Here is a 16,677-nt window from a genome sequence, read left to right as displayed (position 1 = left end):
TCCCAGCATCAGGAAAAATGGGAAAGAGAGAGAGAAATTAAAATTTAAGCAGAAAAATCCCAAGTGAGGTTTTTTTTCTGATGACATTTGGTGAAATCAAAATAGCAGACACCAAATGTATTCTGGAATTAGAAATGAAGGCTTTCTATCCTCAGGGAGGGTAAATGATACTTTCTTTCCTGGAAGACACCAGTCTCGAGAGACGTTTAAGCAACCGTGCACCTCAGGGGTTGGGTGTAAAGCCGCGCAGAAAGACTGAGCTTCAGCTTTCCAAGTAAGAATTTTCTGAAGGGTAAACATTTATAAGTCATGAGAATGCCGACATTAGCACAAACAAAAAAATATGAAAAGACAGATGTAAAGAGACAAAGGCAGAAGGTTTATTGCATATATAAAGGTAGGAAAGCTAGAAACAGGCATACACACAATGAAGTTGAAGAGAACAATATGCATGCACATGAGAGGAACATACAGCATTTTTGAGGACAGCATGTTCTTGATGGCAAAGAGAAAAAGACAATTTTCACAGTCATAGTATCTATCTATCTATCTATCTATCTATCTATCTATCTATCTATCTATCTATCTATCTATCTATCTATCTATCTATCTATCTGTCTGTCTGTCTGTCTGTCTGTCTGTCTGTCTGTCTGTCTGTCTGTCTGTCTGTCTGTCTGTCTGTCTGTCTGTCTAGAAAAAGATACTATATTGGTGCTCTTCAGTAGCCATTAGTGACCTGTTACAGACAACATGTATATACAATTTCACTCAAACATGAGGAGCCTTAGATGCAAGCAAATACTTTGAACAGGGAAAATCTCTATCAACTCTTTCTACGCTATGCTTTGTTTGTTTTTGATCTATTTTTCATCTTATGCAATAGCAACAGAGCATGTATTTCCTTTTGAGAGCTATACTTCTCTTCCTGATTTCACGGTTCCTTATATCAACTTGAAATGTATCTGATTTGCATAGATCCCTTTGAGGCATTTGACTCTCGTCCATGTTGTTGTTTTTTTAAAGGGCCAATAGATAATGGGATTTTTTAATATTATGGCAATAATCCTTAGACTGATCCTTTTAAGATGGTCCAATATTATCAGGGTCTGACCTTAATAGCCTAGGCCTAGCCCAATCTTGTCAGATCTTGCAAGCTAAGCAGGGAAGCCCTGGATATTACTTGGATGGGAGACCACCAGGGAAGTCTAGGGTTGCTCTACAGGGCTGAGTAATGAGAAACTACCTCTGAATGTCTCTTGCCTTGAAAAATCCCATGGGTTCATCATACATCAGCTGTGACTTAATGTCAGCATATGCCAGAGGTGGGGCTGAGAGAATCTCTTAACTAGCAACATGCAGGTAACCCATGGTTCCCCTCAGAGTGTCCTCATCCTTCTCAGTTGGCATTTTCCCTCCAACAAAAATGCCAAATTTATCTGTCTGTTAAATATTACAAAGTACAGAAGGGCTTTCATGCAAGTGCGTCTGAATACCCTACCTTCAGCGGTGATACTAGGAAGATTCAGTGGAATTCCATATTCGGATAGACTCTGTAACTGTGGCAGCAATAAAATTAACTCTGTAGAACACATCTTCAATTGTCCCAAATTTTCAGAATTAAAAGCTGAATTGATCTCCCCACTATTTAATCAGAACTCTCTTTCTCCAGAAGCAAAATCATCCTGGCTACTCAAAGACAGCGACAAACAAACTACTCTGTGTGTGGCAAAAAAATTGGCAGCTCTTGTTAAGTTACACGATAACTAACTTTTTGGTTCTCCTCCTATGGAATGAGGGTTGCTGTTTATGACACAAGTTGTAAAAACAGTAAGAAGTAAAGTAATCCATGGCTCTTCAAGCTCAGAACTCCTTACTCTGGACTATGATCCTTCATAGTTATCTCCTAAGAATTTCTTCCCATCTGATTACTTTACTATTTCCATATGTGTTCACTCGCTCTCTGAGATCATATGTTTTCACCTTCACAGTACAGCAGAATAGATTTCCCCATTCCACTATTCTATTGTTCTGGAAGTTCACTCTGCACTACAGTCCATTAAAATTATGCAGTTTGCCAGAACCCTAGAGTTCTTTTCTGTCACTCACTCACTCACTCACTCACTCACTCACTCACTCACTCACTCACTCACTCACTCACTCACTCACTCACTCTCTCTCTCTCTCTCACACACACACACACACACACACACACTTTTTCCAATGTACAAATATACACTGCAATCTACATGTGGCTATATGTGTGATCAGGGCTTTTTTTCTCGGAAAAAAGGTGGTGGAACTCAGTGGGTTGCCAGCACAGGGGGTAACTCTTGGCGGGAGGTGGTGCCCCTGGTACCACATGTGCGCACACAAAATGCGTGCACGCTCCCAGGACCAATGACATCACTTTGGGTCAGCTGGAACAAGGGGGGAATTTTTAAAAGTTTAAATCACCCTTGGCGAAAATGGTCACATGGCTAGTGGCCCCACTACGCTGTGGCGTGGAGGGCAATCTAAACTCCCCTCTGTCTAGAAATCAGGGGCCGGGGCCACCAGCCATGTGTCCATTTTCAAGAGGTTCCAGAACTCTGTTCCACCGCGTTCCAGCTGATAAAAAGCCCTGTGTGTGATGGTGTCAATTGTGTCTGTGTGTGGTTGGTTACTGAAATACATGTGTCCACAGCATGTTGATACAATGCCACGACGAATACAATTATGTAAGGAGTACTTTTTTGGAGTGCATTATCAGTGTGCATATGAAAAGTAAGTTTCTCCAGCTTTGTCCTTTTCCTCTTTTTCCCTGCGCTCTAGCCAAGGACTAGATTATATCTGGAGCTGCCATCAGGACCATACCATATCATTCCTGTTCTAAGGCCCCTTCACTGCCTGCCACTGTTGCTTACCTTTGAACACTTTGTTGCTTACCGTTAATGAGCTAGACTCACATACTTGAAGGACCACTTCTCTGTGCATTGTGCTTTCCACCGGGGCCTACCATCAGTACCGCACACGTCCAAGGCATGTTCGGCAACAGTATGAGCTCAAGCCTTTTCATTGTGGCCACTCCATGTCTCTGGGGCAGCCTCCTAGAAGAGTCCAGGGAGGCTTCCACTCTCCTGTCTTTCTGGTGAGGCTACAAAACAGAGCTGTTCCAGAAAGCTTTTGGAGTGGCCTGAGCCTGCAGCCATTTGAGTGAAGGGGAGGTATTTGAAAATCTACCTTGAACCTCAGTAAAAAAGCCAGGGTGTAAATTTTAATTACCAAATAAATGATAATCACTGTTTGGTCAAGGCATCCTTTGTTGTGCTTCAATGGCTATAAAACGCTACCACCACACAGGCTGCTATTAATCTTCCTGATCATCCCACTCCACGGCTGGTTCATCATCCATGCGCAAAATGAGGAAGGAAAGAAGCTGAAAAAGGTTTTGCCACAACAAAAGAGAGACAAATAAGGAGATGTCGCTTACATCAACCTCGCAGTGTTCACCGGCATAGTTTATGTCACAGATGCAGTGGAATTTGTTGAGCAGGTTCTGGCAGAGGCCCCCATTGAGACATGGATCAGAGCTGCATTCGTTAATGTCCACTTCACACCTGTGGGGTTCAAGGAGGACAAATATTTGGAACAACTCTGACAGGAATGGAAATGGGTAGGGAGACATGGCTGTTCATTTTAAATGTCTCCAGTGAAATATACTTTACATTTTGAAGTCAGATTGTGAGGGGGGTGGGGTTGGAGGGTGGGTGTAGTAAAAACTATAACATTTTTATCCAATAATCTAATACCTCCTTCTGTGAGAACAGGGTGGCATACAATATTCTCTTCCTCCCTTTATCCTCACAAGGACCCTGTTAAGTAAGTTAGGCCGAAAGGGAGTGACTGTCCCAAGGTCACATGCTGAGTTTAATGGCTGAGTGGGGATTTGAACTCCAGTTTCCCAGATTCTAGACCAATCATCTAGCCAGTACCCCAAACTATAAAGTTACAACCATGCAAGAGATATAGGTGTCTTCTAGGTAAGATTTATGCTCAAAACTGCTTCCCAGACTGCTTATTTTTGTGTGTGGGAGAAGATATCTTACATGTTCTTCCAAAGAGGAAGAAGCAGCTCTGTAGGAATGTGTGTGTGATTTTGATTGCAAAATTCTCCTTATCTGACTCCCCTCACTGATTTTGGAAATTAGAACTAACTGCTCTTGTTTCTTCATTTTTTTATCTCCACATTTTCTGTAGACACTGTGAAGTGTGATTTGCCACAGCTTTCAGTTATATCATTTCCCCCCTTCCCCTCTAGTTTACTAGTGGGCATATGCACATAGATAAAACGTTGCCCAACCCAAAGTAATCTTCACATGAATTCATGATTTATTGTATCAAGATTCTTTTTGTATGGTGTTTTACTAATGTGCTGCAGCATGTGCATGTTAGTATTAAAATTACAGACAAAGAATCCCGGGGTAATCATAGGTACAATCATATCAAATTTGCAGTGTCTTTTCAGTGATTCCCAGGGAAGCGATGGATAGCTCTGAGGAACAGCGCTTACTAATTTTCTTGTTAAGCCAGAATTCAGGAGAATGGAGGGCTAAGTGAAATTTCAGAATAGGAATCAGAAAGCAGGAAAACCTCTCATTCCTAAATTGAATAGAAACTGGCTGCCAGTAAAGCACTCCATTTCCCTTGATACTCCTTCAATCAAATTTACAGCATACCAAGGCTGCTTTCATAAAAGCAAAAGAATTTCAGGAGAAATTAACATGCTTCTCTTGAGGTATATGTCTCCAAACACTGGCCTCTGGGTACTCATTTAATTTTCACATACTTCTGGAATACTAAGATTAATAATAATGAGTAACCATTGAAACAGAGATGGAACCTCCCTTCTATACTTGAGCAATTAGAGCTTTCTAGAAGGAAAATTGTTCTTAAAACTTGCCACACAGTATCTGTTGATCTTCTAGCAGAGGCCATGTCATTGGAAGCATTTGCAAGACAGCAGATTATGGTGGGGGTAGAGTGGGCATCAAGGCAGAAATGATATCCTAGCAGTACTGTTACTTGCATTAAATGGTGATCTCTGAGGAAGCTGGGTACACAGTGGGTTCTCATTCATTTCAACACAGGAAAGAGACCAGTAGCACCTTTAAGACTAACCAATTTTATTGTAGCATAAGCTTTCAAGAACTACAGCTCTCTTCGTCAGATGCATCTGATGAAGAGAGCTGTGGTTCTTAAAAGCTTATGCTACAATAAAGTCGGTTAGTCTTAAAGGTGCTACTGGACTCTTTACTATTTTGCAAGTACAGAGTAACACGGCTAACTCCGCTGGATTTCAACACAGGGAAAAGATGTATGTGCACTGTGCAAGGGATACATTCATGGATCTGAAGTGAAACCGCCTTATAAAGGAAGACAGCCTGTACATTGCATCATAGGACTTTCTATGTCAATCTTGACCTACACATGCAGAGGTATCATGTTACCACTTCAAACAACAGTTAGAAGAAACTTTTGTTTGAATGGACAAAACCCCAAAGCTCATTTCACGCAGAAAATCAGCATTTCAGAGTGACGACTATGTTTACTACCCTTCACTCTGATATGTTTTCCTCACCTGTGTGTTTGCCTTGCTTTTTTAAGCTGTGGAAGATAGACTTCTAAGATGCCCACCCCTTTTGCAACTGGAGGGAACAGAAAAATTACACACTAGTACATAAATTTTAACGCTTGTCTTAACAGACTAAAGATGGGGCTAATGCTGTTGGTTTCATTGGATAGCCCATTGTATGACGAGTTCACACATTCCTTCACAAAGGCATCTACTATGATGTCTCAAAGGATCTCACCGCGGTCCCGTAAAGCCTGCAAGGCACATGCATTCTAAGTGTCCTTGGAGTTCTGTACAGTTGCCGTAGTTGTAACAGGTAAGGTTTTCTTTCTCGTTACCACAGACTGTAAAAGGCAGTCTCCTACGTCTAGAATGAAACAACAGTTGACAAGTATTTAGCATCACACTTCCTCTTTCATTTTGCAAAGCCAGCCTATTTTTCACTTCTTTAATCTTGATTTCAAGCTAGCTTCTTTGATTTGTCTTTAGAAAACTTTGGATTTGAATGGTAATTGCCTCAATTATACTCGCAACCATGAACATATTAAGGGATGCCTATCATACTACCTATTGGTCTAGTCCCAACAGGACCACTTTGTACCTAAGATGTCAGGATATTTGGGAATGACCAAACAATAGGACTTTAACACCATGCAAGGAAAAATGTGTTTCTCCTCCATCTCCCTTTTTAAACATTCAGCCTGGAGAAAAATTGTGTGTGTGTGTAGGGGGGGGGGGTTGGTTTTGTACATTATTCTAGTCTCTGGTGTGGAGCAATGTGTCTGTTCCATGCAAAAACTTTCCCATGCTGCCACTTCCTGAAAGAGAGACATGAGCACTCTCCCATCCAGTATGATATTTAGAAAGAGCTGCAGTCCTAAGGATGACTTTTACAAATACAAAAATATAGTAACAGAAGTAAAGGGAGAGAGAATAGTGGAGTGTATTTGTTTGAAAAGGAGATGAGGCCACTCTTGTGGATCCCCACAGTGATCTATGTTACAACAGCTAGCATTTTACTGGCCTTCAAAGCCCAACTACAAGTTAGATTCAAATACATGCAGTGAAATATGAATTGTCATTAAAAAATAAAATAAAAAGCAGCTTTTGGTGGTGATTCTTTTGAGCAGAGGAATGATGAGATATGTACGTGCCCGGCCTTTTCTTCACTCAGAATCACCTTTGCAGTGAGCTGAGAGGTTCCAGGTACATCACATGTGTCAAGAACCCGGTGAAGAGGAGCAGCTGGGAGTAGAGCACAAACCAAATAGTGGTGGATGGGGAAAGCTTGGAGCAGCCATTCCTGCTTCTTAGTCCAAAATAGTCCCCTCCTGAAGCTGCTTTTTTTTTTACCAAAACAAGAAGGAATACATTCATTTGCATGTAGCGTGCACTTTGCTTCTCATAATCATTATGCCTAAATGACAGTCTTTATGAATGATGAGCTGTCTCCAATCTCTTTTGGTCATTTGACTCGTTTTCTGAGGCAGTATACACAGCCCTATCAACAGTATCAGTTACTGTCTTCTAGAAAATAAATTGTTTAATCCTCATACCCAGTTGAAACAAAGCAGAAATGGATATAAGTGCTCTTGTTTGCATGCATCCCTTATTATCTATATTTCTCCTATTCCTTGTGTGTCTTCATTGTTTTTTAATCCTCACGCTACCTTCCCTTGGTTATTTCTTTTTCTCTTGAATTTAAGATGATATAAGCTCCTTAGGGCAGGGATGAGTCATTTTTTGCCTGCTTTCCATAAAGCGCTGTATGCATTACATATAAGTAATGAATGATGAGCAAGGATGCATAGCACGGATGCCCACAATTTCATCACAATGTAACTCTCAATAGTGTAAATACTAATCAGGTAGCTGTTCAGTTTAACTGCTGTGTTATTGAAGAACTCGGAAGCAGATCATATTGGTAGTGGGTAGTCCATCATTGTGTATCATTGCCATACCTGCAAAATCTTCCAGTGAAATTTCCTGCACATAGGCAAGAATAGCTGTTCACCCCATCTATACAGGTGGCCCCATTTGCACACAGGTGTTCTTGGCAGTCATCTATGTCTTCTTCACATCTCACTCCCTGGTATCCAAGTCCACATGTACATGTGTATGAGGCAATTCCATCATTGCAGTTCCCATGCATGCAAGGGTTCGATGCACATTCGTCAATGTTGATCTCACAGTGAGTTCCAGTCCACCCCTTGGCACACGTGCAATGATAATAACTATAGAAGTCTTCACATATGCCATCATGCATACATGGATTCAAGCTGCAATAGTCCAGCTGAAGACATCCCGTGACAACAGAATTGGCAGATATCTTTAGGAATTGCTCTTCTTGTGGTTTTTTCGTATGACCATCAACATTGTCAAAATATGAAAGATGGATGCCACTGATCTCTACAGTGCTCATGCAACCTCTTAGACCATTTAAGCTATCAAATGCTTTGTCAGCCAGATAGATGTCTGTCTCTTCTCTCAGGAAGTTGAGGTTCCCTGTGGCAACTGTACTTGTCACGCTATCTTGCTTGTCATCTATATCAATGTGCCATCTTGAGGACTGAGATAAAGGCTCTGTCATTGAGAAGGTCACCTGGTGCCACTTTCCGTCACTCACTGGCCTCGAGCTAGTCAGGTTCAGTGTATAGAAAGTGTTGCCACTTTGCAGCTGAAACATTAATTTGGTATTCTGAATGTTGATGGTGAGAAACTCTGGCTCCTTCTCAGCATAAAGCAGGATCACATCTGTGTCTCTAGTGCGAAAGCCAAAGACTATATTAGTGAGGTCTCTCCTGATCTTCCCATTGCTTCGATAGAATATTGCACTGCTTCTCCCACTAAAAACGGCAGTGGTGATACCTGGGCAGAGATGGAAAAAGTCATGAAGAGTATGTGTACTTGACTTGGTAATACATCCTACATTTTTATCAGTTTCAAAATGATATCAGTTTACTATGATATGGTTTAATTTAAACATAATGCAAAACCATTTTTAATTAAACTAACCATGGTTTGTGTGATTATCTGAATGCAGGCCACTCCACTTAGGATCCATCAAACCAGGATCTGAAACCATGACTTGAAGCTGGTTTATTAACTACAGTTTTATGTGATGCACTCATGTAGACATCCTAGCGTGCTCTGCTCTGAAACCCTCACGCACTCCCTGATGATGGGCACATCTAGCCAGAGTGGAACCAATAAAACTAGTACTTGTCAAAGCAAACCAGGATTTTAGGAATCATCTGAGAGCCACATCCTTGTTTCATAGTAAGTAGCCACTGTTACTATGTTTGAGCTGAGCCTGAGTGTCCCTGAAATAAGATTGACAGTGAAATTCACATACAAAAAGGGAGCACATAATTGTGGAAGCATGTAATTCAGTGGAAGAGCACATGCTTTACAATCAGAATGTCCCTGTTACTATCCTTGACAACTAAGGAACTCAATGAGAAAGATCCTTGTCCTGTCATCTTTGGATAACCACTGCCTGCTGGATTAGGCAGCAGTGGCCTAGATGGACCAACATCGGACTCACTTTAAGTCAGTTCATATGTTCAGTTTTGATTATTCACTACCTTGGGGACTTTAAGTTGGGTGGAAAGGCACCTAACTATAAAAATGTTTAAAATAAACATGTTGTAAAGTGCGGAAAGTCAATTAGTTAATGCTGTAATGCGTTGGCTTCTGAAGAATATTTTAGGGAACCCCAAGTTTTCTTAGAATCCTCCCAACGGCTTCCCAATTACAAGATCTTAAATGATGGTCAACATTTACCTTAAGTGTTTTTAAGAGTCCGTGATTTCTATTTGAATTTGCTCATTTTTACATTTTGTTGGTATTGGAGGTGAATTAGTTAGCAAGATACTAAACATTAAAAATAAATAGAAAATGAAAAAAGGACGTATTCATTGAAAAAGACAAAGATATTGGCACAAGTGTGTAACCTTTCTGACCATTTTGTGCTTATTGGCACATGCATGCTCATGCACAGCTGACTCTGATGGCATTAATATTTTGAACTTGATAAACTCCTAAAGAAACAAGCTCTGACGGTGCACATTTTTCACCTTCTCTCTCCCCTCTCCACAGGCTAGTCCAAACTTTCTGAGCTTGTGGGGACCTTTGGAATTCTGACACAGGGTAGCCACAAAATGGCTACCACAGGAAGCAGTGCCAACAATAAAATAGTGGCTGCAGGAGACGGAGCCAACCACAAAATGTCAAGGAGTGAGGTTATGATGCCTTTTAAAATGCTGAATATATCATTTAAAAGCTTACACACAACTTTCCTTCAGTTATGTGGTGAAGATCCTTATCTTGCGGTGGCAGCTGCCGCCAAAGCAGTTTTTTTGGTAAAAAATCTGTACAGCCGATCAGAACTCCAATGATTCATCAGAAGTCCTGTTGGGCAAAATCCCCACCTGGCCCCTCCTACTATCTAAAAACACTTGGTGGGCATCAGAAAAGGTGTTGGTGGGCTCCATGGCGCCCACAGGCTAGGTCACACCCAACAGGTAGAGAATGAGATTGGATATAATCTAGTTGATTCTCATCAATGCTGCACAGTGTGTGTAGCAAGGGAGATTGGAAGGCAAATATGGCCCTGGAAAGGGACCCACCCCCCTGAAAGGCCATCCACCTCATGCAGGGGGAGAAATGTTGCCTTGTACATGGCAAGACCTGCTGGTTCATGGAAGCTCCAACCCACCTTACCCAAGGCAGGGGCTGCTGGCTTGTGGCGCAAGTAGCAGCTCCTGCCTGCCTTGCTTGAGGTGAGGGCTACTGTGTGTAAGGCGAGTCATGCCTTGCTCAGGGCTGGGTGACCCCATGGATGGGGGCAGCCATCAGCCCACTGGGAGTTTCCTGGTGGCCTTAATGGCCAATCTGCCTCTCATATGCAGAAATGTGTCATCACTCTGAACATGGGAATATGCAACTCTGTCCACTTTGCCAAGTTATGCGGAGTGCTGTTGTTGCTAAGTGGGTCACTAATTGCAATCTTGTTATTCAGAGGACCATGGCTATATCTGTACTTGTGCTTTTCATTGTTTGAAAAGGGACGGGTGGGATTTCACCCAGTAGGCTACATGGAATCTCAGCTGTGCTTGGCAGAATTGTATTGTTTACTTTCTGAGTCTTGAACCAGATGATTTTATTAATAGCACTGGTCACAAATATTTGAGTTGTTCACCCATAACATCCCACTGTCTCTTGAAGTTAAGATCTGGGCCATTTTCACACGACTAACCTGCTTCTGCAATGTTGAGCAAAAAACGCGGAAGATAGCGTCTTCTTGTGAGAGTTTTGCGCAATGTCATGCAAAACTCTCGCAAGAAGACGCTATCTTCCACATTTTTTGCGCAACGTTGCACAACGTTACGGAAGCAGGTCAGTAGTGTGAAAACGGCCCTGGATATGAGCTCAGAGTTTCCCCAAATTGGCATGGTGTTTATACCTCAATCCAGCCTTTACTCACCATAATCAAATGTAATGAAAGTGAAAGGTAACTTGATGTCATCCTTGCTTGAGTAATATTCTTCCATTTTCTTCATTCAGACTTGTTAAATTACTAGATATTATTTCAAACAGTAAAGAGCATGAATGCCTACTCAACAGAGTAAAGAGATTTTTTAAATTTTTTCTTTAACAAAGCCTGAACATAATAAGTATTGGGATATAATCTTGTGCTGTTTGTTTTTAAAGGGGCCATAACATCCCCTAAAAACTTCAAATATTTTTAAAACAATTGTGGAACTAGAACTACTATAAGATGAGGGCCATTTTCACACTGCTTACCAGCCATGGAACATCATGCCAAGCTCCTGGAATGACAGCGTTTTCCTAGTGTGATTTCGCGCGAGAACTGGAGTTATGACAGGAAATCGCGCCAGGAAGACGCTATTGTTCTGGGAGTTTGGCATGATGTTCCGTGGCTGGTAAGCAACAGACGAGTTGGTAACAGGTTGGAAACTAGTCAATATGAGCTTTCCTGCCACAGTTATAAGGCAATTAGTTTAATTTTAAGATGACAATTTTTTTCTGGTACAGCCTAAACAAGTTAAAAAACCAAACAGAAGTATTTCACCACAATGTTGCTTCAGAACAGGAAAATAATTATGTGATGTCTGAGTGAAACGATGTCACATGACATCCCTCACTTTTTAAATGGACAACTGTCTTGACCTTTGGAAAATGTTATTACTTGGCAAGACCTTCCCTATAATCTTTTCTGTGTGTAATTTTAGATGTGTATAATTGCTCGAAACTTAAAATTTTAGTAACATGTTCCTAGCCCTTTAATTGTTTTGGATGACAGAGACTAGTTTTATGTTGTTAATATGAGCATGCTCAAAACACAGACCTGGCATGTGGAAAACTCTAATCAGAACCATTTGCGAAAACTGGCACTCTGTTGCCTTAGGTTCTCCAAAGGAAGTAGGAATTATGGGGCAGGGGAAAATACTAACATTCGAATCCTTGATACACCAGTTGACATTGGGCTTCATGTGGACATGGATCAAGTTCACACCATTTCACTTCTTCACAAGCTTTCCCCGCTGTATTTGGTGGGCAGGAGCAAGTGAAGTCATCCCAGATTGAATAGCATGCACCACCATTTTTGCATGGGTTGGCCTGAACAAGGAAGACAGGAGTAAAGTGAGCAATAACTTCTATTTACAAACAAGGAAAGAGACTATGGTGCAAGAAAGAGACTGCTACCTTCTTCCTTCCTCTGCTCTTCTGTATCCTTTATAGTATACATGCGTTACAAGGCACGGTTAGAACCCTGACATACCACTCTTAAGCTTTCAGCAAAATAGAAAAGGAAAGACAGGATACATTTATAACCATCCAGATAATTTATTAGCCTGTGTGTGCTTGGTTGTTGAGCTATCAGTTAGAGCTATTTATTCTTCAAAATACCATCATGTAGTGGGCAAATCTTTTGTTTTGGTAAACTGGGACATGTATATTGCTGTTAAAATTATGATGGGCTGGAAGGGAGGATATTTTCATGGCATTGGATTAGATAGCTAATTTGACTTCAAAATATACCCCATGTGTAATATCTGTTTTTACAGGATTGTGACAATGCTTTCCCAATGCACATGATGTATCTCTGGGTGTGCAACATGTATTTATTTATCAAAACTTTTAAAAAACAACCGTCTTTCACTGTAAACACAAAGGTATTAATCACAAAACAAAATCCACATAAATACCTTAGATTAGGGCAAACAAAATATGTGCCAGGTGTCATTTTGGTTACTTCTAATAAAACGTAAAAGGTAAAGGTAGTCCCCTGTGCAAGCACCAAATCATTACTGACCCATGGGGGGATGTCACATCACAACATTTTCTTAGCAGACTTTTTGTTATGGGTGGTTTGTCGTTGCCTTCCCCAGTCATCTACACTTTACCCCAGGAAACTGGGTACACATTTTACCAACCCTGGAAAGATGGACGGCTGAGTCAACCTTGAACCGGCTACTTGAACCCAGCTTCCATCAGGATCGAACTCAGGTCGTGAGTAGAGATGGGCACGAACCTAAATACGACCTAAAACCCCCCACAAACTAGGCTAGTTCAGGGTTCACGAAACGGGGTTCATGGAAGCTCCTTTTCACGGAACTTCCACGAACTGTATACTGATTTGTTGGGTCATATTGACAGGGCAGTTTAAATGGCCATTTCCCCAGGGAAATGGCCATTTAAACTGTCCCTGTGAACCCGGAACTGGCCTGGTTCGTGGGTTTTTGGGGGGCGGTGGAAGAGGCCAAAAACAACCTCCCTGCCCCTCAAATGGCCATGTGGGGGGGCAGTTTAAAGGGCCCTGCCACTGGTAGGTCCCTTTAAACTATCAGCTGGCAGGCAGTGGGGGGGATCCCCCCTTATGCCTGCCAGCTGATAGTTTAAAGGAACCTGCCGCTTGCAAGGCAGGAAAGGGCCCTTTAAACTGTTAAAAGCCCCTTTCCCTGCTGCTGTTAAGGCCAGAAAGGGGCATTTAAACCCCACGAACCACGAACTGGTTCGTAACTGGTCCAGTTCCATGGTTCATGGTTCATGAAACCACGGATCACAAACCTCCTGTTTTTTGGGGTTTTTTTGTTCCATGCCCGTCTCTAGTCATGAGCAGAGCTTGGGCTGCAGTACTGCCACTTACCACTCTGTCCCATGGGGCTCTTTTTAATAAAACGTATTACATAAATTTTGTTTCCTTTTTGGGATTTTGCGCTGGCCAATACAGCTATTTACAATTTTTATGTAAATACAAAACCAGTCAAAGCTTGCAATAAGACAGAAAATAAAGCTTCAAAAACTCAAAACATTAATAGCCACCTCCTATACCCTCCCCAGACGTAATCCACTACCCACCCTAGTGTCATGTCTGTACGTCTACATCCATGTCATTGTTCTAGGTGGTGAACCATTACTAATGCTGTACCTTAATTTCATTTTGCAAATGCTCTAACCATCACTTTCGTTTGTTAAGCAGCCCGAGAACACAGCTGTCTTATCTCTTTCCTTAGAAGCTCACAGAAGTGACCTTGCGCTGTCTGAAATGTTACAGTTTACTCTTATACCATTAGTCCTGTCTATAAACTCTTGAAGAAATTTCCAGACCCTTTCCCGTGCAAACCTGTGGTCTAAGTGGGAGGGGGGAAATGAGTATTTAGAGCTGTACTTTCTTCAAGTTTCTATTCCTATCAAGGAAGCATGTACTGCTTAGATGCTTTCTTGCCTCTGAGTAATTCTATGGACATATATATGGAAATGATTAGATTTCTGAATAAAACCATTTAACCAAGAGCTTGGACTTCTTGATGCAATGGTACAGAGACCTGTCTGCCATATCCTGTCACCCATAGCCTGACACCTAGTATCCACCAAAGGCCCACCTGCAAAGGAGAGCTTTACACTCTCTGTGCAACTGGGCTGAGTTGTAGAGGCATTCCTCACTTCTTTCAGCAAACCATTCCTAAATGTCAAAGCCACTATTGTATATAAGCAAGCTTGGGTGGTGGCTAGAGGAGGAGGAGGAGACGGTGAGAGGGCCTAAAGTAACATGCAATTTTCTATCAGGAGAGGCAGGTCCTTCAAATAGATGCCACAGCCCACTGATGTGCATTCAACCTAACTTCAACAACTGTTGGGTTTGTTAAGCTGTACTCCCTCTTTATGAGCCTTGCTAAGATACAGAGTATCTTTTAAAACTGAAAATAGAATGAGCACAAGGAAAGGAGTTGGCCATTATAATAATAAAACATTTTTTTAAAAAAAAAATCAGTATAGATGTTTCGAATGAAGCCTATATTGCATGAGCGTGTAACTCAGAGTATATAAACCTGCATAAATCACCTCATGTAATTCAAGGAGGGTATTTTTGATAAATCCATTATTTTTATACAATGTGAAATAAGAAATATGGGGGAGGACCGGGTGACTTCTTGTAGACGCCATCCACACAGCCTGCCCTTGTGTTTGTATCGTGCAGCAACATTCTTCAGTACTTAAACATTTTATGGGCCTTGTTTCCAGATCTGATGCCCATAACATGCCATATGATTACCTCTGTTCTGAAAGTCTGCTTTTACAGTAATTATGAGAATATTTTGGTTTGGAAACTACAGCGAGTTCAAGTTGCCCTTAATGAATAGCAGGTTTGCTTACTGGTTATCATTACCTTGCTGTTTCAGGGCCCTGTTTCCCGGCCCCCCAGATGTTTTCTGGAATTGGTACCCACAAACTGCAAGGCTGTTTGGCAAAATCTGATCTCACTTGCCTGTTTCGGATCCCATGTTAAGATATTCTTACTGTCACATGCTGTTCTGGAGTGCTGTTAGTTCAAAAGAGAATTCTGTGTTGCAAACATGGAAACGGCACTTTGAGAAACAGCTTTCTTACCTCACAGAGGTTATCTCCAATGCAGCCCGGGGCTATGTTGTTCAGTGTTCTGTTGCTGACGACAGAATTCGATGAAGTACTGACAGGGAAGAATTCCAGTGGTTGGTTGCTCAGTCTTAAATCTTGGACACAGCCTTTGAAATACCCACCACTTACACTGGTTTCTTGTTCATCTGGTAACCCTCCAATGTAGAGAATAGCTCCACTTTGGATTTCTGTCATTGGCATAGAAAGGTGGCCCAGATTTTGAGATGCCTGGAATAATTCAGTCTTGTTTGACGCTGTTTTTAAGGATATTAAATAGAAATGTCCATCATTCACAGTCTGAGTTCCGACGAGTTTGTTGGAGTTTGATCCTGACATGATGAGTTTCCCGTCTTCCATCCAGACCTTTAGATATATAGATGAATTTTTTTCCAAAGCCAATAGCAAGCCAAAAGGCTTGCGTGTTCGTACAAACATTGATATTGTCACTCCTTCTTGGCTGCTACTGTTAACAGCAAATGCAGCATACCCTAGGGATTCCTTAAGTCCAAATCTTCCTGGGGTGTATTCTTGAGTTTGTGTGACAAAAAGGAAGAGATAAAATTATACATCTTTAAGACAGAGGAACTGATAACAATGTAGATGTTGCAAAAAAGATGAGGAACATCTTGTGTTGCATCCAAACTAAATTCTTATTTTCATTCCGCTAGTATTTAAAATAACTGACTTCCAATTATTTAGAGCCAGAGTGCAGTCAGAAGTACAGAGGAAGGGCAAAATCTCAAAGGCAAAGACCGAGGGGCGGGGGGGGGGGGATTGGGCAGAAATGAGGCAGAGCCAAAATATAATGTAAATGATAAAGGAATATTGTTAGAGAAGAATTTTGTGTATTATAGATGGAGGCTAGCATCAAAATTTGGCAGTCCATTGGTGGACCTTTTGGATGTTGAAGTTTGCTCACATTTTCCTGCACTTCAGTGGGAAACCTAAAAGAAAACAGTCCCTCTGGTCAGCAACATAACGTATATGTTTACTTTGATAGGTATTACAGGTAGATAGGTGCCTGCCTTTCTTGAAGTTGTTTGGGGGGCTCAAGTGGGGGATGGGTATGCTGCAAGTTCTATGATATAGTCTCGTTGTGACTTTCAGAATGAAAATATAAG

General features: G+C 41.5%; 1 protein-coding gene across 1 annotated transcript in view; it reads right to left on the bottom strand.

Annotated features, from left to right (window-relative positions):
• Positions 1-16,677, bottom strand: part of CRB1 (crumbs cell polarity complex component 1) — a 142,126-nt gene that overhangs the window by 23,864 nt on the left and 101,585 nt on the right. The window contains 5 exon segments of the mRNA XM_054981317.1: positions 3,470-3,596; positions 5,850-5,978; positions 7,573-8,479; positions 12,091-12,256; positions 15,530-16,083. Of these exon segments, the coding sequence (XP_054837292.1) occupies positions 3,470-3,596; positions 5,850-5,978; positions 7,573-8,479; positions 12,091-12,256; positions 15,530-16,083 (1,883 nt within the window).

Source organism: Eublepharis macularius, chromosome 5 (genome assembly GCF_028583425.1).
Source record: "Eublepharis macularius isolate TG4126 chromosome 5, MPM_Emac_v1.0, whole genome shotgun sequence".
Lineage (NCBI taxonomy): Eukaryota > Metazoa > Chordata > Lepidosauria > Squamata > Eublepharidae > Eublepharis > Eublepharis macularius.
Note: the sequence above shows the minus strand (reverse complement) of the source record. Positions and strands in the feature narration are given on the sequence as shown.